Source organism: Chelmon rostratus, chromosome 13, assembly GCF_017976325.1.
Source record: "Chelmon rostratus isolate fCheRos1 chromosome 13, fCheRos1.pri, whole genome shotgun sequence".
In the NCBI taxonomy this organism is placed as follows: Eukaryota; Metazoa; Chordata; class Actinopteri; order Chaetodontiformes; family Chaetodontidae; genus Chelmon; species Chelmon rostratus.
This window is the reverse complement of record NC_055670.1, coordinates 7,028,552-7,050,770: the sequence shown is the minus strand read 5'-3', so window position 1 is coordinate 7,050,770 and position 22,219 is coordinate 7,028,552. Positions and strand designations below refer to the sequence as shown.

The following is a 22,219-nucleotide window of genomic DNA, read 5'->3' as shown; positions in this document are numbered from 1 at the left end:
CTAACCCTTTAAAACACCAAAGTCACACAATAGCGCAAACAAACTAACCAATCGGTAGACAGCAGCTCCCATGTCCTGTGAGGTAAAACTGCTTTTTTGTCAAAGGAGTCTGGTGGCTTTGAAGAGAGCGATAACAGCTTCAGCCCCCCGTAAGAAGGGCTGTCTGAAAAGGTCTATCTGTTTCCATAAGGTTGTCAGACACTTAGAATATCTCTCTGAGCCTGTCAGTGGCAAAAACAAACACCTTTACAGGACATACTTTGACAGGCACACTTACATTGCAGCCACTGCAGCCCACCGGCTGAGCTGATCCACTGGACCAATTCCAAAATGGTTCGTACCTGTTAGTCATTTAGATCCCAAAATAGGGACCAGGTTTAAAATTCCAGACTTACTCTTTGAGTGAAAGATCTGAATGCTTTTTCACCACTGCTTCACCAGCAGCAGCTCTTGCTGAATGTTAAACATCGGTAAGAATTGTTTAGTTGTTGACGTTTACGCACAAGATCAAGTTTTGTTAGACGATACAGTTGATTCTCTCTCTTCAGAGATAATATTTGTCTACCTCTGAACATATCACTGCCAGATTACTGACATGAATTTCTAAATGTCAACAATTTCTGTCATAGGCTCAGAGTCTTTTTCTCATTGTAGCTGTAGTTTTAGATATTATTACTGACCTATATCAGGCTGATGTGCAGTCCTGAAAGCTTCACTGATTTTTCATTACTGCACACAGAGAGCTGCTGACCATATTTTATGTAAATCACATTTCCTACAACCAAAATGTTCCCTGAGGACAAAAATCTGAATTCACTCAGTCAGGTCTGACCTTTTGGCCTTGGAAAGTACGGGTTTAGACCAGAGACTCAAAAGCTTAATCTGTTCATCCACACTTAAATCTCTTTGTGGATTTGCAGCGGAGGACTCGTGCTAAATGACTCATGCTAAACGTCTCCACGATGGAGGGAAAATAATGTCTATACTGTTTCATGGCTCTACTTTGAGGTTGTTTCAGGCAACACAAAATCACAGTCAGCCTCCTCTCGTTCATCCCTTTTTAGTCTGAGAAGGAAAAACTTGGCACAAGGTTGCCCGTTAGTTTTCCGAACTCCCGAGCTCGCAGTGATCTCACACACGTAGTTTTGATCGCGCGGTGCAAATGTTTTCTGCACCGCATTTGCATTTTTACATTTTGTTAGGACTCTAAAACCGGAAGTTGTTTTCATTTGCATCTAAATGCATTTGACCCTCACACTGGAAATGACAGATAACTATTTTCCCTGAAGTGTTCCTTGTTTGCAGGGCGAACAGAGCAGAGTACAGAGCCGCGGCAATTGCTCAAACATGTTTTCCAGGGCAAATTGCAGCGGTGGGCTGTTTGCTTTTTCATTAACATTCACCCTCTGTCTGATTGCCTGAATCTGTGAGGCTCCTTCTTCTTAAATCTGCCCCCAGCCACCCTGCAGAGGACGCCCAGCAATGCGGGATTGTCTTTTTATCTGTTCACTGACATGAGATGCATTGTGGGATAGCTTGCAGGGTGAGATGAGATGAGATGAGATGAGATGAGAAAACCATGTCCCCAAATATTTGCCACCACTTTGTTCCCTCAACTGCATTATAATGATAAATGTAATCTCTTTCCGGTTTATGTTCACAGGCAACTTTTGTTCAGTGAATTAAGGGCTACATCTTGTCAGGAGGTTCTCTGGGTGGATGATGGACATTCAAAGTGCAGGACTTTGAACCCAGAGCGCAAGGTTCTCATCTTTAGTCTTACATGTGGTTCGGTTTAGGCAACAAAACCACTTTGGTTAAAGTTTGAGGAAAAATTGTTTGGCTTTCCCAAATCTTAACCAAGTGCTGCAAGTACCTAAACAAAACACTGAAACCGTTTATTAAAGCTCCAGCTCTGGATGGTATTTTGGCAATGAAATATGTTGTGAGTGAACATTTTACTGGTGCTTTTAGTATTAGTATTAACAACGTGCAGCTTGTCAGATCATCAAATCAGAACACTTCCTCTTTGTGTTGGTAAAAAAAATGTAATCCAAGCAGCATTACTTTTCCTTCAAAACATTTTCTCTGTTGCAAATTAGTTTAGGATTGGATTAGATTAGATGATTGCTGTGTATGTCAAGACTTTCATTATGCAGAGCGAAGTGCATAATATCACAATCAGAGGTATTGTAATCTCATGAGGTTCCAGAAACAATATCTGGATGTTTAATGCAACATCAATGGCAGGAGTCATCCCACACATAGTCGTTGCTGTTGTGAACACACTGAAATAATCCGCAAGTGTGGACAAAATGGTTCAGACTCACAGATTAGAATCAAAGAGCAAGCGGTGTCAGTTGTTCATTTCGTCACATCATACTAACTCGTCTCATACAGCCCACGATGCCCCCTGTCAGCGGTGGAATCTTTTAACAAGGTGTGAAGTCTGTGTCTTGGCTTCAGAAAAGTCTTAGAGCTAATTCTCCGTCAAACAGACATTTTGCTGAGCCACATCAGAACAAAAGGCCTCTGAACGATCTCCGACTGCAGTGCTGGAAAGGGAGAAACCATCTCAGTGACCTTTGCTCCACTGTACTCCAGATGAGCATAAACTACTCTGGGTGACTGAGTGTGGTAATAGATGTGGAGGGTTATTCTGCACTGTCACAGAGTCGCACTAAAGTCTGCCGCAGCATTGGAGAAATCATTCCAGCTTTTTATGAGAAAGCCCTCATCATATATTTACTCAGGAGTAAATAACAGGAGTAGGATTGTTTTGTTTTTGATTTTCCCTCGGTAACAAAGTGTTTAATGGCTAACCCTTCCAATCTTTTAATTCACTCACTCTGACAAATGCAATTAAAACATCACCGCGGACAGACGTGCTCTGAGATGAAGAATGTGAATATGAGACCGCCTGGCAATCTGAGCTAACTCCAGCTAATAGTCTTGGAATTTACTCTGATGGTCTGTTGGGATGGTTCGCAAACGTTCACTGTTCTCAGCGTAATCATATTTGCTTTCCCATCTAGATGAATTTTTCTGTAAATATGAACATAACCTAAAGTGTCCGTGTATACGAGCCAAACGGTATCGACTGAGCTGTCTGTGCAGCAGGATGGAGCCTGCTGTCTGCAGGCAAGCGCAGCTCAGACAAGCCTGGCTGGAAATAAAACTGCTGTTTGGTAAGGATTATTGATCACATTAATATGCAATGATTATTTTCTCAGGGTGAATTTGTTGTCTAAATACTGGTTTGAAGCTGCGTAATTAAAAAACGCTTTGAAGACGACTCAAGTAAAGAGATTTGACATTTAAAAAAACATAGTTTTGAAAACAGCTCTAAGTGAAGCGTTTGTTACTCAGTACTTCAATGGAGGAGGTTTCAAAATGAATTATGGTTTTAAGATGCTGCTGGATGTTTATTTGTACCATATCCACCCCGTAAAAAAAGAGAGAGAGAGAGAAAACAATGATGCGTCATTTATCAGGAATGTTTTTTTCCTCAAATTTGAGGCAGTTTTATTTTGAAAGAAAAGTCACTTGACGATAGAGTTCATATGTTCTCAGTGACTGTGGGCAGTTCAAAGACTGTTTATGAACAAGAACAACTGTCAGTGGAAATAAGAGCCAAGACTCTGATGCCTGATGTCATCACTCTGAAGCTGGTCCATCAACTCACACAGCAAACGTTTTATTTTCAACTAAAACTGTGTTCAGTGAAACTGGCTTAAATTCCCGTTCTGATCACAAAAATGATCAGCTACTGAGCAGCAAGTTTGTCTTCTTCTGACTGTGGGAGAAAGCTGCTCATCTGTTTACCTCTTCAACATATTCGGGATCTGATTCCTTTTTGAAACCATTCTTCTGCTATTGAAGCAGGTCACCCACAATGCACTGGGACGAGGAAGCACCTTTAAGTCATAACTTCGCTAACGAAAATTCACAGCATGAAGGGTGCATTATTTGCCAGGGTCCAGACCTTTGAATCCACCCCATCTAACAAAAAACAGCAATCGATCAAATAAGGGCCATGGGGGCACTAAAGATTAGGCAATCAGGACTACCTGCAGGACTGGCCATGGTTAAGCTGTCTTCTCAATTATGCCCAACATCAAAGTTTGTTTTTACTTCGCTCTTAAATCTTTGGCAAAACCAGTGTGTTGGCATGGTTGCGCATCAATTTCGCCTTAAAATGACGTTTCAGGTGGATACGTTGATCTCTAGTGATTAGTTAGGGGAAATCCATCCCCTTCCCCAAGGAAGAGTGGAGGCAACGTCAGACTGAAAATGGAAACTGGGTCTAAGAAGTTGACAGCTCAGTCTGATATAATGTGAACACATTATCAGTATAAATACAAATATATGCATATAATAAACAATAGTTGCATAAACAGTGTACAGATTTTGTACTTAAAAAGCAAGCTGGTGGTCTGCTCATGACAAGCAAAACTTAGAACACACTTAAATTAGATACACTTAAAGTCATTTTACTCGACGCTTTTCACAGCAGACGCCTTAGCTTGTCACAGCAGGAAAAGCACAGGTGTTAATAAAAACATTAACAGTGGCTCTGTGATATTCGAGCGTGCCAGTGTGACAGCGAGGCAGCATGAGCAGTACCAGGAGTCGGAAACTGAAGCAGCTACGTGGAATTCAGCCATCACTCGGTTTATTATTCATGTGCTTTTCCTGCTGTGACCTGTCAAAATCGTCCGTGAAATCTGGAATTTTGTTCGGTGAATGTTGCTTTAATCGTGATAAAGTCTGTGATTCTTAGGCTGGAAAAAATAAATCCATTATCGTCTTTATTTATGTGATTAAGTTCTTTGACAGCTGCCACATGAACCCGTCTTTTCTGTTCCTGACTCCTAAATGGATCCTTCCAGCAGGGAGAGAAGAAGAGGAGAACAAGGAAACGCTCCGGTCAGAAACACCGTGAGCCCACTGGATGGAGCTGCAACAACCCTCCACAACAGAGAAACCCGCTCCAACCAAAAACCCACTGTTTAGCTAAAGTCACCTTAAACGCAGATATTCCATATCTCTTACTACATCTGTCATCTAACTTACTCCAGTCATTTAAAAGCAGAATAAATCCCAGCGTGTATATGCAATACTTTAGTGTGATGGAGGCTGATAAAAGACACCAAAAGTCAAGATTAAACTTAAATTATTCTCAATTTATTCTTTATTTTGAGACAATTTTTTAAGTCTCTGTGTTTGTAGATGGAGCAGATACATTTAGTAATGAGCCCAAATTGATGGGACATTACACTGCAATAGAACAGAAAATCTAGTGTTTGTATTAGATAACTTACTTGGATTACAACAACACAAGCCGAATGCTTGATCTGAAAATACACTGCTAATGAGTGTAACATAAACGGCTGAACGGAATGTGAACTTAATGCCCTGCTATTTTTTTTCTCCTTTCCTCAATTTTCTAAGTTTGAATTCTTGACAATTTCCACCTCCCCTGCAAAAAAAGAAAAGACAAAGTGTTGACCCAGACTTAAAATGTTAGTTTTAATATAGTTCTGCACTGCTGATGACTCCAGATACATTTGTGAGCATTAGCCAACAAAGCAAACCCAAGTCTAGCCCAAACAAACTGGGATGAAAGGCGGCCTTTGATCCTCGGCCGACCGTAGTGACTTCAGCACTTCAGCTCGATTGTTTTCAGCTGAGGTTTCTCTGGGTGGCTTCACTTCAAGCTACAACTGAAACTGCCGGAACAGGATTTACTTGGGGTTTAAGAACCGCAAAGTTGGCTCACCAAAAAACTCTCAGCTAAGCCAAACAAACGCTTCTTTCCCGAGTCGTTGCGAGTAGCCCCTCGAGTTATTGTGATATTGGATGACAAAAGCTCTAACTTCGTGTCTTTGTGCCAAATACTCGCCGTCTCCTCGGGCCTGCGCCGTCGTTTCACACCGCTGCCAGCTTCACGCGGAGGCCACGACAGCTCACATTCCGTCTGATCATAGTTGTGTGTGACATTTCAAAGAGGATTATGAGAATGAAATGTGATAAAAACTATTTTCACGTGACCCCTGAGCACTTGACCTCTGATAGGCTAGCGCAGCGTAGCACCGAGGCTCAGGCCTCTGGGACTCGCATGTTGTGCACCTCAGTGAGGTGATCACAATATACGAGAGGAGAAATCAAATGTGCTGCATTTCCCAGAGCTAAAAGCTGTTGTTTAACACTTAACATGAAAACTAGAAGTCGGGACAATAAGAAATGTGTTCTCATTCTCCTCCAAACACAACAAACCCATTCAGAAAGAAGAAAAATCCAAAGCTCATCAGCAATAAAACAAGATGTAATATCAAGCCCGGCCATCCACTAAATATCACCACACACACTCTCCTCTCCACTATTAATATATTATTGTGTGTTTGTTACTTGCGGCCAACATAAATAGAGTTATGTGCTTGAACATGTTGACAAAGCAGCCATGGCTCATTGGTGGTTGATGGATGGCCGTGTGTGCCATGCTAATTATTAGTACACATAAAAGGATGCTGTTATTTCCAGACCGGGCCCAGCAGGTCCCAGCCAGAGGGGTCACTGGGTAAATACGAAGCCATCAGTCTGCAACCATATCACTCAATCTTGATGTATGAGCAAAGAGGTACAAATTAAACGCGCAGCGACCTTCTAGGGGGTACTGGACTCAACAGGACGCCATTTGGGCTAATTCCTGCATGGGGTTCAGACAATAGGCCACTATACCACATGGTGTAATTACTTTGTGTACACACATCTGGAATTAAGCTCCCAGTGGAAGCTAATACACTTGAAAAAAGAAAAAAGAGGCCAACCATTTCAGATGTGCAAAATTTAGTATGTGTGGGAAGAACAAGTGGAGGGAGCATTCGAGTGTGTTTGTGCCTGCGTGCATGTGCGTCTGTAAATGTGTGTTTGGCGGTGGCGGGGTGGTTGACTTCAAGTGTACATGCTGATGAACATAGGCTAACTCTCGACCTTCGCATGTCATCTGCTCAAAGTTAATCACTGCTGTTTAAACAAGGAGAAAAGATCCTCTTTGAGCATTGAGCTCAAAGAAGATTACATGTCATATATACAGTATCCCGCAAATCTCTTGCTTGCCTTCTATTTTCCCCTCTACACTTATGGGCTTCCCACTCCGGTTACAGCCATCTTGCTTCTATTTGACGACGTTGCAGCCCCACTTTCCATACCAATCCTATCTGTGTCATTTTGACGAACGCAGGCAGGGAGATGGACCATGTAGGGGGCTCCAGATTCTGGTTGCATCTGGATTTTATAGTAGCTCAATTTTCCGTGCTGGTGCGCGGCTCAGATTGGATGTGATGAGCCGGGCTGGCTAACATGGAGTCTACGTGAATGTCAAGCGGAGACTGATATTGATATTGATCCACCGGTTGAGACAGTTGCTGAGCGTCAGCCACAACACGGTATGAGACACACAGAGAGCATGAATCTGCATCAGGACGTAAATAATCAGGACGTTAGGGAACGGGATTAGCTGCGACTGCTGTTATTATCTCAAAAATGCGGTTAGCTCTGTCCTTCCAAGTCATTTACAGGGATTATCGTCTTGTTTGTGTCCTTGTGTATACGGCATTGCAAAGCAAGTTTCCACAGCAACCGTGCAATATTTTGTGTATGAAACTCAGAGTCCCCCCTGCATCTTAACAACCTTTAAAAGTACCTTAAAACTCGAGTACAAATATTTATAACTTTATTGATAGTTTACTTGTACAAGATGTACATTCATATTTTGTGAATCAAAAGGGGAAAAACAAACTGTACGATGATTCATGTTTAGGCATGCTTGCATATGAAATGATAATCATTTTAATGGGTACAACAAATTCCATGGAGTATTGTTCAGTTCAAACCATCCCTGAAATGTTTGTAAACTCGGACACGCTACATTTTTTTCGGCAAACAATGCACTACAGCCACACCTCCTAATTCAAATTTAACACTTAAAAAAAAAAAAACATACAAAAATAAATGCAAAGCCATGTAAAAATGTACACTTGTAGTTCAACTATTTCATCTTTCATAAACTTTCAGACAAAATAATAAATAAAACACCAATATGATTAATTTAAAATGGAGACATAGATAAAAGATTGTAAATGGAGGTCTGTTAGCAGAGTTTTTTTTTTTTTTGGAGACTGTTAGAGGTACACAGATCTTAAACAAATCTGCATGTTTAGCGCAGCTCTGACAGCAGTGTTCAAAAGGTTTTTCAAAAATAATTCCAAAGCCATCCAAATGTTCTGTTTTGTCCGGAAGAATTTGCAAAATACAGTCTGAATTATTTGGAAATGAATGATGAAACGTCACATATAACATGCAGAATTAAGTTAATCGTGTTGTAAACAACTGCTTGGTTTGGATTACAATGCTGATTTGATGGTTTTATCATGAACATTTCCCAATATCCAAAAGTTTCTCTAATGTGAGCAGAGAAGCGGGGAGATTTTTTTTATTATTATTATTCAGAACCTGACCCTAATTTCTGCAGCAATCCAAAAATGTGCTCATGTTTTCCTCAACGAGTGACAACTGCACCTGATGTATACAAAACCACTTGAGTACACAGGAGGCTACGTGGGATATGGCACCTGGTAATGAGCGACTTTCCTCCAACTCAATAAAAATGTACACTGCTGTAGAAAACCTGGTGTGTTTGGCAAAGAAATTCAACACTCCAACAGTGCATGAAAAACAACAGAAGAATCATTGGGTCTCTTTAACGTTGAGGATTAACTGCTAGCTGTTTTTACTTTTTTGCTATTTACAGTATTGCACTTAAACTGCACACCATTGCATTTCAGTTTGACTGATGCTTTCTTCTTATTTTCAGAATTACAAAACAAAAGAGAAGAAAAAAAACGCATGTATACCCTTTATCCAAGATAATGTCCTTTTTGCTGATCACATGACAATATCAAACCCCCCTCCCCCTTTAATTAGTAAAGTAGTATCTGCTTGTAGTGCCATTTGTAAACACCCACATACAAGACCTGAAGTGCAAAGGCTACCTTCACTTCTTTACCCAGGACACAACACAACAAACAGAAAGAAATAAAGAGAGAGCACGCTGTGAGGAGAAATGCAAACCGAGTCTCGCCGACACATGCCCAGCAACACAGAACAGCAACTCTGCCCTCTGCAGCGAAGGAAAGGTGAGCTGTTATTATAGCACAAGTCCATAAGAAGAAGGATGGAGACCTTTCGCTGTGTAGGTGTTGGGGGGTTTGTGGGCATGTAGAATGGCAGTGTTAAAAACAGTTGTTTATGTCAGGTGTGGATGGAGGCCAGTCCCACAACGGTCCTCCATTAGAGCTCATGCACTTGGCAGCAGCAGGGAACACAGTGGTTGGAGACAAATATGGCCTTTTTTATTGTTTTCTTTTTTTCTTCATTTTTCTAGTGAGGCTGGTGCGGGATGGGGCGTGGGGCTCGGGGGTGTATGGGTTTGGGGGGGGGGCAGGGGGAGTGTAAAGGTGAGAGCCGTTCCAATGCCTCGGTGAGGTGGTGTTTGGGTCTCTTTCCCCCATGCTCAACCCTCCGCATTGTCAACATGGCGGCAGCCAGCGTCAGCGGGGCTCTGCTTTTGGCCCTGCTGCTGCCTGCCAGTTTGCTTTGTTCTAACGTCTTCTGGTCTGACGGGCCCCGGCCTGGCCCTCAGACAGACATCCACATGTGTTTGTACGGTCCTTGGGATGTGATCTGTGCCTGGAGTGGACTGAGCCACTGGCCCCGCAGAAGTCCTGCCTGTTGGGGCGAAAAGTAAAAGGTGATTTCATTGGTATTTAATTACCGTTCTCTACAAGTGGTTTGTTTTGGCAGCTGGTTTTGTGACAATTTTCTCGCTCCCTCCTTCTTTTTTATTTTCTTCCTCCACTGTTCTCCCCCCTTCTCTCTCACACACACTCCCTCTCCCCCTCTCTGTATGTGTTCCTCTCTTTCATTCTCACTCACTGTTTTTGTTTAGTTTAGTTTTTAGCTGTGAGTGTCACGGCCCTTTCACAGGCTCAGTCTTGTGTGAGAGGCGATTATGGGCATCAGGCGAGCGGAGGGGCAGCCCGGTGGGGTCAGAGTCCCAGAGCCTCGGCGTGTTTTCTTGCCTTGAGTCGCAGGTCGGCGATGCTCGAGTTCTTGCTGTTGCTTTTGGCAGCAGCCGCCACCGCCGCCGCTGCAGAGGCCGAGTCGGCGAGAGATGCGATTGGTAGTCCGAAGGGAGGGGGCGGGAACATCAGGTAGGGAGCGTGAGCAGCCAGGTGAGGGTGCAGGTGGGGGTGGGAGTGGGTGACCCCGTCCAACTGGAGCTGGGCTTGGACCTGCAGAACGAGAAAACCCAAAGTTAGTCAACGTGGGCGCCTCAGGCCGTGTGTGTGTGTGTGTGTGTGTGTGAGGATTTAGGTTTCACCGTCTGACACTATTAAATTCCCCCTCAATTTTTACCCCCTCAAAGCTGTTGCTTACAGTGTGTTTTCTAAGAAAATAGTTAAGGGCTGCGCTCTGCACTTTAGCCCTTTTTTCATGTCAGCTATTCTAAAAGTTAATGAATCATACATTGCTCTCAGACACCACATCCAATTTAATCGTCTAGAATCAAAGTCTTTCTAGGACCCAGAACAGATTTGTTTAATTCAGACTGAGGACTCCGTTATACCCTTGGAAATATGCAGTCTTGTTATCCTGATTATGTATTCAATTGCATAAATAAACAATTTTGCACTAAAAAGATATTCACATATTTGGAGTTATAAATATTTATCCAGACATATTCCTGAGTCAAGGGAAAAAAAGAAACCATAAGGAGCATAGAATATCAGTTTTCACATTCTTGGCAATTATTTTATAAGAAGTAGGTGAAAATTAAGCATCCACTCACTTCAGAGGGAGAGAGCTGAGCCTGTTGCCATTTCTCATGTGTTTCAAACGCCACAGGAAGAAGTGGGAAAACGAAAGTATTTCATGCTCTCTCCTCCAACCAAAATAGAACGATTTAAAGTCAAAGTTTTAACTAATTTTTTTTTTTCGCTTTCCCTCCTTTCATATTGGCCTAAAAATCACTTAAGTTGAAGCTGCTAAATGAAAGGGAAAATTAATTTGAACCACAGATTTATAGTTGCTCGGCAGCGCTGCGATGGCATCCAAACAAAACCTCCTGCAAACAACGAGCGTTCCCACATATCTCATTTCCAGACAATCAGGTAACAAACTGCAGCTGTGGCTGATAACTCCCAAACGTATAGAGCAATTACATCTGATTCAAGTGTATAAGCACTGATGGAAAACCCAATTCAACTTCTGGAAACTTGATTTGGGGGACACAACAGAAACCGATCCATCTCTGGCAAAACAGGTGGTGGACGTCGTGTGCGTGTGTTTATATCCTCATACACACGCTCACAGTTTGCATAGTCTTTTGTTTATTCAAGGATTTTAGCAGTTTTTCTTTACTTCCTGGTTGATACTGAAGAAGGATGGGAAGGAGTCACATGACGCAAAGGTTTCGAGCCAGGTTCAACCCTCAGACCTTGTAGTTACAAGTCGTGCCCCGCACTCAGCCAAACCACTTCCCATTCGCTTGTTTTAAATGCGTTTGCTGCATTGTAATATCAGTGCAGCCCGTGCCTATTTCAACCTCAAACAGCGAGCCTATCTCGGTATGCAGGCCTCAAGCCTCCACCCCTGCCAGTGCGGCTCAACGCCAATATCCATCAGAGCCCACTCCATTCCCCGCTTTCATCATCTCTTTTATGTGCTTGTGCCTGCCGCACTGTTGGCTTAATTAGGCCGCCGCTTTTCACGGGGGTCAAGCAGACAACACAGCGGCCGGGCCGCAGAAGCAGATAGCTGCAGATCAAATGTCTGTCCACCTTTCCTCTGCCTGTGCAGCATGACCCTGTGCACACAGCCAGGAGGTGAAAGGTGCACTGAGGTCTGAGCTGCACCCCCTTCCTCCAACACACACACACACACACAGTCTCTCATCACTCGCATCTAATAGCTGCACATGGCCTATAGATTCATGAGAGTGTGCAAATATAGATGGCCTACTATGACTCTGATTCCAGCACAACAGCTACATGCATGCACAGAAGCACCCGCATGAAGCCTGAGCTCACTTTGACCTGTTTTCACAGATTCCACCGCCTTCGCTGCATTATAGGATGCTGAGTAATCATCTTTTCTCCTGCATTTTTCTTTAACTTTTCTACATTAAATTCTGCCTGAGTTTGCTGATTAGATGTTTCTGAATTTTTCAAGCTTTGTCAGCTGCTGCTAAAACAAGAACGTGGCCTACCTGTTGGAAGGGCATCCGGAGGGCACCCATATTGACATAGGGTGCTACTCTGCAAGCGTCGAGGTGGCTGCCGCTGCCCAGAATGACACCTGGAGAGAAGGGAAAGATGTCTGTCAGACAGCCAGACAGTTGTTGTTATGTGAGATGAGGAGGTCACTTTTTTTTTTCGACATGCAGTTAAAAACGGTGTCAAATTGTAAAACTAAAGTAACTCAAAAAAAAAAAGGAAAATATAAATAAGATCATTCAAAAGATTATAAAAAGCAGCAGTCACCTTTGTGCATCTGGTTTTCTTGTTTTCGACATTTTGCTCTTCTGTTCTGAAACCAGACCTGCAATTGAAAAAGCAAATGACACGTAAGAAAAATAAGTAAAAACTAGTAATAAATCCAGTTTTTAACAAAAATGTAATTGATGTTCTTTTTATTTTCATATCTGATGTTTAATAATATTATAATTTAGGCCACTTCTTTGTAACCAATAAAAAGAAAAATCTGAATATGAACACATCAAATCTTATTTAGCTGCTTGTACAAAAACTACAAAAATAAGAAAAAAAAAAGATTTATCTACAGGATGTAAATGAAGATTTATTTAAAGGATACAAATAAATAAAATGTTCAATTTTTTATTCAATAAAAACGTCACAGAAAGTCCTGAAACAAATCCACAAGCTCGGTGTAAACGTGCTGTTTAGCTTCACAATAAATTGTTAAAGGAACATCGTGGGGTCAGACAATAAAATACAACAAAATGACTAGAAATCCAGCACTGAGGCAGCTGCCTCGACCTCACAGACCGCGCAGAAATATTATAAGAATCCTATAAAGATATTTTAAAAATGGAAAAAGAGAGAGAAAGCCTTCGTTAACCAGCCTCTAATTTGCTGATTGTCTTTGAAGCTGCAGGCTGCAGGCTGCGGCCTATTGTTAATCATCATCAACCTAATTTGCCTCGGTGAATAACATTATCTCCCCTCCCCTCCGACCCCGCAATGATTATCATTTACAGACGCGAAATTAGCGGCTGGTCGCGGACCACAAAGGGCGCAGACTGATGATGACGGCGACGATGATGATGATGATGACGGCGATGACTCAAGGTGCCGTGGAGCCATTTTGAGCGGCGTGGATCTGCGCGCAGCAGCGTGTCGATGGGACTGCAACAACAGGCCGGTCGATAAACGAGCCGCAGAGGAGGAAAAGTGAGCAGAAACTAGAAATCCATTAATTTGGCCTTCAAAAACTGAGCCCACGAAAATTATTTTATACGAATGTCACAATATAGAGACGTTCTACATAGAATTTCATAACACAATATGAGATTTAATTAGGATAAATGTAAGGTTCTTATTATGTTCTGACAATTAAATGTCATTATTATTAGTAGTAGTATTATTAGTATTATTACTATTGTCAGTAATTAAAGGCACACATTTTGAACTGTCATGACTATAGGCGGTGAGTTATCAGCTCCACGGGGCTAAATGATGGTAGAAAAGGTGTTTGTAAAAATCCCAGGTGATTTTGCATAGTCGCACAGTAATCCCTCAGATAAATCAAGGCTAATATTAGACGGTCCCGAGATCAATTCCAATTACGTGCCAGTATGTTAAGCAAAGTGAACTACACTGGTTCAGACAGTTATTTCTTCATTAAGGGCCACTCAATGATGCGCTTCACAAATACCCTAATCTCATTTCCTTTTTGATTTTTTAATAGAGACAGTGAATAATGACATTTAATTTAGCAGCGCGCCAGAAACCCAAAGATATTAGTCGTAAGTGAATTACTGCCTGCTCCTCACCAAGCTCTCATAACTTTCAATTAGATTCATTGACAGCTGCTCGGAGCGCAGGCTCACAGCCTGCACAGCAGCCCTGCTGCAGCTCACTCCCGCTAAATCTGGAGAAAACATGTCCCCGCGCCCAAAACAGGGCCTTCAAAAACCACTTTTCAGACGCTTTATTTTCCGAGCAGAGGCGATCGACGGCTCCTGTGCGCGCACGTCGCTTTGATCACAGGCAGCACGCAGTCACGCTGTTATCGACCATATTCACACCTCAATTATTTTAATGCGCAAGCTGCAAACTTCGCTGGAGCGTTATCCCGCATTACGCTGCGCTCAGCCGACGATGTTAGTCGGTGGGCTTATAAAGCTCCATGACGGGTCTTATTCACCCGATTAGAAAGCTGAACAGCGGCAGAGTTGGGCCGGAATTGAATTATTTCTAATCTGTTTTTATGGGGACCACTACATCAAGCCAATGGCAGATATTACAAAGAAAATGAGGAGGGATACGAGTTGACATAAGAGCGCGTCCCCTGAAGCAGCCATTCAGGCTCTTCATTCATTTTAATCATTGCTTGGGATTTTTTTCCCTTTTTTTTTGCCCCCTGGGCTGCTGGGATCGCAGGAGTATATACAGGCTGTTTGGCTCTACAAGTTCAGGAGGTTGTTCCATCCCGGATGATTTACAGCAGTTTACACTTGTTTGATATCGCTGACTGATGCTAACCGAGCCTCTATAAAACTGGAGCGTTATTTTAACTAGTTGCTTATCACAGGAGTCACACACACACACACACACACACACACACACACACACAATACACACACACACACACACACACACCGGGTTAGCTATGCAGTCGAAATAGGAATTAATTTCAACCTGCAATTTTACAAATCCTAAAAGATCCACAGTGATTTTTTGCTGAATTTTATTCTGTCATATTAAGTTGTGACTTCTAAAGAAGGCACGAGGAGAGGAAAATCATAAATCGCAATAATATGAAATAAATCCACTGTTGAGTGTCACAGACGATTAACAAATTCCCATACGAATATCATAAGAGTATTTTAGACTTGGGGCATTTTCACCAGAGGCTGCATCACGCACCTCTCAGGCTTGTAAGTGCATCCCGCCAATGAGCTCTTGACATTTTTGCTTTTACATTTTTTTTTTTTTTTTTTTTTTTTTTTTTTTTTGCATGTTGCATTCAGGACACAGACAACGACGCCTTTATGTCAGAAAAGAAACGAGGAAAAGCTCGTTTGAGACTTTTTTACGCACGATTTAAACACGACATGCGGCTCACACAGAGTTTCGCTTGATCAGCATGAGGTCAGACTCTGTAAACTGGGTTATTAAAGAAGAAAAGAAAAGGGGGGAAAATAACCGCAGCTTTGTTTTAACAGCTCCGATATTTTCTTCCCCTGCTGATTGTTTTATAAGCAAATAATTCCAAGATAAATCCATAAAGTCTTTTTCATGTGGCACACTATTTTTTGGATTGCCTCTTAATTATAGTAGTGCTTGATTGTAGCATAAATCAGCGACTGATTAGATCATTAACAAACTCCGACACAGCGCGTGGGTGCCACTAAACAATCCCCCCTCGTGCTGCAAGATCTATAACAGTCTGACAGTATATAGCATCTCACAAACATCCTGCTGTCACTGAAAAACACCAGGATTATTGTCACTGACAGGTCAAGACAGTGGAAGTGCTGCAGGCGCACACTATCGGTCCCTGCACGCACATTATGGGAGAAAAAACACCCATTCTTGTCGGTTGTTTTGACTCAGATAAGTGTGAGAAGGAAAGATGGAGACCCCCACCTGCACTCTGGCCTCGGACAGTCCCAGCCGCTGGCTCAGCTCCTCTCTCATGAAGGCGTCCGGGTAGTGCGTCTCGTCGAAGAGCCGCTCCAGCTCGTTGAGCTGCTCCAAGGTGAAGTTAGTGCGACTCCTCCGCTGCTTCAGTTTGCCCTGTGCGTCCTCGTCCTCCGACTTCACGTCCTCCTTTTTCTCCTTACACTCGTATATCCCTGTTAAACGGCGCATTGTTGGGGGGGGGGGGGGGGGGGGGGGAAGATGCGTTCAAATTCTGGACTTTCCACCTCCCTGGAAGAGTTACACAAACACTATCCGCCCCCCTCTCTCTTTATTCGCACACACTAACACACATATCAAGCATGCACATTAATGGCCCCCCGTAGCCTTACAGTGGGCCCTGTCGGGGGCCTGAGGCCTGGCAGTTTGGCAGCAACACACACATTACACCGGCAGTTTCTTCAAGAGAGAGAGGCCTGTGGCTGCAATTCCAGCCTCCATAAGTCAGTGCGTAATGTCAGCGCCGTTAAAAAAGTGGATCAGTCAATGCATGGCATCGAAGCGTAATAAGCATGTACGCGATTTAAAGGGCAGAGAAATAAGCCCAGGCTAAACGGGAAGATTACTCGCCTCCTTGAAGCAGACTGAGGTTATTTCAGGCTGTAAATAAATTTCATTCTAGCAGAAAGCTTTAGTCTTCCATTAAAACGTTTGCATTTCACGCAGAACAGGCCTAATGCGCTGCAAGGCTGTCAGTATACATGCAGGTCTATCCTATGTGTTTCAACTGCACTGTTAGGTGCCGTCAGTGTGTTATTGTTAGTAACAAACTTGACAACTGCTGCAGTTTCTCGCCTGTTTCGTCACACTTTGCTGTTTCTAGTTCGCTGACGTGAAAATGTGTTTTTCCACAACCGAAAGCCATTAAATATTGTGTCAAAAAAAAAACCGCTTATTAAATGAATCCCATACACGCAGAGCCACAGGACACGCAGTCTTCCTCTGACAGCTTGTTTTAATTAAACAAAAGTTTAAAGCAGAGGAATGCAGCACAATGCTGAGCCTTTTTCTGACGAGATAAATACAGAAAGAAGTTGGAATTACTCCCTAAATGTCTCAAACTCTGCCCGCAGCACTGCTGGGTGGAAAGAGGCCTGTTCTGCTGTGCCACTGTACTTTTCAACCGCTGAACAAATGACAGGCTTTTATGAGGGAGATGCATTTTTGAGATTAAGATTTAGGATTTAACAGCTCAAAGTGTGACTTTCGGGTGCATAATGTACAAGAGCATGACCACTCTAGAGGCTACGGGGTTTTAGGTGGACCTGCATCACAATAGCATTACAGTCAAACTTTTAAATAGTGCCAAATATAATATAAAATGACGGCCATAATACTGTAAAAGATAAAGAAATAAAGAAAATAAAGCAGAGTAGGAAGGATTTCCATCCACTTTATAATACATTCTCTAGCATTATTGTAGTTGTCAAATATTTTCCTGTTGGTACAAAATGTTAAATCACCATTAAAATAAGGCTAAACTCCGCATTAAAAGCCACAGATAAAATGAAATTCTATTAATAATTCTAATTATAAGAACTGTGTTTTTTTTCCCTCGTTTGGCCAAAGACAATCATCAAACAGTTAAAAACGACCATGAGACGAAGGGCCCGCCTCCTGCTCTGTAAAATAATCATTCTAACAACAGAATAATGTGTTCACTCTGGAAATCTATTTGAACTAAACGCGCACCGTTATGTAAACACAACTGTTTTTTACGCACGGATTTGTACGGATTTGCAAAAAAAAAACGTCGCTCCCGGCTGCCTTCACTGAACTTGAGACATTTCCCCGACACAATACGGAGCATTCACTTGAAATCCAAATTAAAAAAAAAAAACCTTACCCTCCGTCGCCCTCGAAACATTAAAGTCCTTCAGTTTCTCCTTTTCCAGATCGACGTGGTCCTTGAACAGATGCACCGGGCAGTGGTTGCCCTCCGTTATGTCCTGCAGGTTTGTCTCCGGGCTGCCCAGCTCCCTCGCCCTTGTCAAGCCGCTCTCCAAAACTTCCCTGTACGTGATACTCTCTTTGCTGCTCTCCTTGGTTTTCTGATCGAAAGATTTCGACACGAATGCCGTAAGTTCTTCCATGGTCGGCTCTGTCGCTCAGTAGCGGTCCTGATAAGGGAAATCCACCGTGAACTGTCGGTATGGACCTTACCGTCTCTATATAGTACCAGCACTGCTCACGGATACGCTCTTTTTTGGAGGCTGGCAGCAGCGATAGATAGAAGGGGTGGAGAGGAGGTGAGATCACTCCTGCTGTTGTGACTGTGTATTTGAGAGCACACTATTTATACACGGCCACCTCAGCCCAGCCCCCCCCCCTCCGCACCCACCCACCCCCACCACCCCCTCTTCCTCCAGATCTCTGTGTCTTGAGCAATTACAGGCCGGCTCGACTTTGCAGAATTCAACTTTCAGCAGCTTTTTTTTCCCTCCTTCTTCTTCTGCTTCTTCTTCCACAAATCAATGATGGAGCTGATGGAGGCGGTTAATTGAATTACGGGGTCATTAAAATGCCCACGGTGGCTCACTCCTGCGAGGAGGCTGTATATGGCTGTTATGGCTAATTAATTCGGTGAAAATTTAATTAAAGCGATTAGGAGATACAAATGCTGGGTTTGTGGGGTAGCCCCTTGACTTTTTTTGTGCATGTGTGTGTGTGTGTGTTTGGTGAGTTGACGTATATGTGTCTGTGTTGACTCCGTCCATAAACCACCTATAACCTCTGGTGCATCCGCTGATTGGACTTCTCTAATGTGGAGTTTGTATGATTGAGTTTGTGTAAAAACGCAGGCATGGAGGGACTCAACAACAGAAAATCTGAATTTAAAAGTGGTTAATTAATTGAAAAAATACAAACTTGCTCTGCTCCATCTTAAATATTTTCACACATCCCAACGGCCTTCAACTACGGTCAGTTAATACCAGAAAAAATTAATTAGGCCCCAAATCTTTGTTTTCCACAATTTGTAATTTTTTAAATGTATTTCAGCTCTACATGTCTTCCGTAAACATGTATTCACATTCATCCAAATGCAGTCATTAGGGAAAGCAGCCAGCGTTTAACCGCAACAAATACATAATCACGGGATAAAACTGTAATTAATATTTGGTTGTTACAAATTCGCGTCCCCTTTGAGTATTCACTCGTAATCCTTTGTGGTTTCCGGTTACAAATATGGGCAACAAAATCAATAGATATCAGCAGTGAAAAAATGTTCCCTCTATTTACAGGATTTTCATGGGAATAAGTGAGCCCATAATGGCTCAACGTTATCTAAGTCGTTCATCAGTCCAGCACACAAACACAAAAGGCCGGGAGAGGAGTGTGATCCCCTGGGTCTGGCGCCCTGAGCGGCCCGCCACTGTGAAAGTCTCATATCTCAGCTCTCTAATGACTCGGTTTGATGTCTCTCCATTTATCAGCGAGCCCGCTTCACATCACTGCGGCTGACACACAAGTCGAGGTCTCTCCCTTGTGCCACGAACTGCGCCTTTTGTTGTTAATAGACCTAAATCCTCTTTAAGACGCAAATCTGCGCTCCCTGTCGTGTGCCTCGATATCGTCCCACAATAAAGTGTCGTTTACAAAAGGCGCACGTGTGTGAAACGAAATAATCCACCAACGGGGGCGTCTTTAGAATGAAATTAAAGGAAATAATCTAACTTTACGCACGGCACCTGCATGTGCCACCCAACTCTGGGGTGTAAAAAAAGAGATAATTTAGGTTTCTTTTTTCCAGTGGTCTTTTTTACGCGTATTTTAAAGATTTGTCAGTGCTGGATAAGGGAACATTGTGCACATGCAGAAACTTACAAAAAAAAAACACACATTCTGATATCCTCATCCAGTGGGAATAAATGCGGTTAACCAGCACAGATGCGACTGCATTTATTCTTACAATAAAACATTTTTTAGTGTTGTGTTTTGATCTGTGTAACCAACGCTAAAGCTCATTCAAAATTCTTCAGTGCAACAATATATTCATCCGGAATAATAAAGGAAAACATATTGCCAGAAGGCCCATAGGCAGCGCATGTTTAATATGAATGACAAACACAGTGCCCAATTAAAATAACACAACGTATAGCAAAAAATGTCTCTTTTTAAATGTCTTGCTTTTTAGCACATTGCATGTGATTTTGTTTTTCACTTCATTGCAGAACACCAGCAGTAACGCTAGATTTTCCAGTGCCACCCCCCAAAAAAACATTTCCAAATGATTGCATGTAATCTCACAGACTTGAGGCATGTGGTGTCCAATCAGCAGCAGCCTGGAGGAATATCAGAAGAAATCCAGGAGGGATGCTCTTTACGCACCGACGCTGGTGTCGCTACGGTTTAGTGGCCAAAAAAACTCTTAAAGGGGCCTCAATCATATTTTCACTTGCCGTTCATTCCCCTCGATCCCGGCACCCCGCCTCCACCGCTGCACGTGCGCTCCCGAACAAAACAGGCGTGTTGTTTTTAATTATTCAGTTGTTTATTTATTATCAGCGTTATTGTTGTTGTTAGTGTGGCCCGAGCACAGGACAGACCAGGGACGCAGTGTGCGGTAAATGCACCAAGACATATATTTTAAAGCAATAAAAGAAAGTATATATATTATTTTTTACTAGTATTATTAATAATAGTATTATTGGCAGTAATGCAGTAATTCAGTTCCTGTTATATTCAGGGTTTATTTTATACAGTTAGTGTCATGAAATTGTAACTTAAATAATTAAATGGTGTATTTCTTCATATCTAATTTTTCTAATTTAAAAGTCTCTGCTGATTATCAGCTTTTATCAATGTGGTGTATGTGTACTAAAATTGCAGTATCGCTTGTGTATTTTCATGTTTCTGTCCATCGTACAACAGCTGCTTCTATCCAAGAGATAAATTCAATAACTGCAACAATTAAAGCACATCGTCACAAAACGTCAACCGACTTGCTCAGAAAAATACTGATAAGTGTGTCTTTATCAAATCTATTGGAAACATGAGTGCTAAGTGGGAATTCAACATGGCCTCTTTACTTAGTTACAAGTAAAATATCGTCCTTCGTCACTTGCAGGAGGTGACGAGCACTGTCGTTTACCGTTCATAAACCTCCTCGTGGCCTGATCGTCCGTTTACTGCTAATTAGGGAGCTGAGGAATTCCTTCTCTACCTGCTTGTGAAGGCTTCGGAACATTATCAAGACATCAGCAGACTTAAATGAGTCTGCGCCGGCTGGAGGAGAGCAGAGAGACAGAGAGAGAGAGGGAGAGAGAGAGAGGGAGAGGGAGAGGGGAGGAGGAGAGGGGAGGGAGGGTGAAGAGAGGGAGAGAAAGTGGGGGATATACTGTAGCAATGCAAAGCAATGAGCAAATTAGGATTGTGCAGCCTCAATTGATCGTACATCAGATCCACACTTTAGGGTGGCTGGTCAAATATCATAACCCAGCCGTGTTAGCACCCTGTGGCCTGTGTGAAGGTTTGAATCCCTCTGGTCCTGCTCGTACCCAGATTTCAAGATGTTAAGGTTGAGGTTAAGGTCTGAGCTGCCACTGCCTGCCTGGACACAAGTCCCCACTCCAAACAAATGCCACAGCACTGCTTCAACCTGTTCCCTCTGCCACACTGATCCCACATGTGTGAAGGCCAGATGATCCTAAATGTAGATCTCAGCTTCTGGAAATCTGCCAAGATTTTTTCCCCTCCCAGTTCTGAGAGGAATCAATAACTAAATAATCTCATTCCTTAAAACCGAGCAATAAAAAAGATTTGTTTGAGGGTTTTTTTTTTGCATATGCTAATGTATAACTAATTATGGGCGTGTGTAAAAGAGAGGTGGAAAGATAATAGGAGATGTCTCTGCACCAGCAAAATTATAATATATGACAGATGTGATTGTCTAAATGCTTTACTTGCCCCCAAGAGAGCAGAGTGAGTTTTTAAAATTGAACTTAAAAAGCAACGACTGCACCTCCTGCTTCTAATAGAATTTCCATGACCATAAAGCGTCTTTGAGAGCGGCGCTTATCTCCAAATATCATCATCTCATGCTATAGGGAGCAGCGATAAAGATGCAATAAGGTGGTGTACTTGAATCTGATTCAGCAACGCAGAGACGCCGTACAGATGGTCCTGTGCAGAGACAGAAAATTGGATTGTTCCCCTGGTGGATCAATTCAAACTTTTCCTGTGAGGAAAGAGGAGAATTTAAAACCTGC

The 22,219-nt window shown here is 42.6% G+C and overlaps 1 protein-coding gene across 2 annotated transcripts; it reads right to left on the bottom strand.

Moving 5' to 3' along the window:
* Positions 1-9,552: 9,552 nt before the first annotated feature.
* shox (short stature homeobox) lies at positions 9,553-18,265 on the bottom strand. Of its 2 annotated transcripts, none has more exons than XM_041950595.1 (6): positions 17,857-18,265; positions 15,957-16,165; positions 12,606-12,663; positions 12,332-12,441; positions 10,143-10,355; positions 9,553-9,789 (listed from the first exon to the last, which is right to left on the bottom strand). In XM_041950595.1, the coding sequence occupies exons 1-6, from the start codon at positions 18,101-18,103 to the stop codon at positions 9,700-9,702; spliced, it is 927 nt and encodes a 308-aa protein (XP_041806529.1). In that variant the 5' UTR covers positions 18,104-18,265; the 3' UTR covers positions 9,553-9,699. The 2 variants fall into 2 exon arrangements, with proteins under 2 accessions (XP_041806529.1, XP_041806530.1); XM_041950596.1 differs by having other exon boundaries at positions 12,332-12,420.
* Between the last annotated feature and the right edge of the window lie 3,954 nt (positions 18,266-22,219).

Excerpts from the sequence above, each read along its gene's own strand:
- shox (XM_041950595.1), bottom strand. The coding sequence starts at position 18,103 with ATGGAAGAACTTACGGCATTCGTGTCGAAATCTTTCGATCAGAAAACC. Across the intron at positions 12,664-15,956 it reads TGTCCGAGGCCAGAGTGCAG|GTCTGGTTTCAGAACAGAAG; the intron begins GTGGGGGTCTCC and ends TTTCAATTGCAG. Across the intron at positions 9,790-10,142 it reads TCGCCGACCTGCGACTCAAG|GCAGGACTTCTGCGGGGCCA; the intron begins GCAAGAAAACAC and ends TCGCCCCAACAG.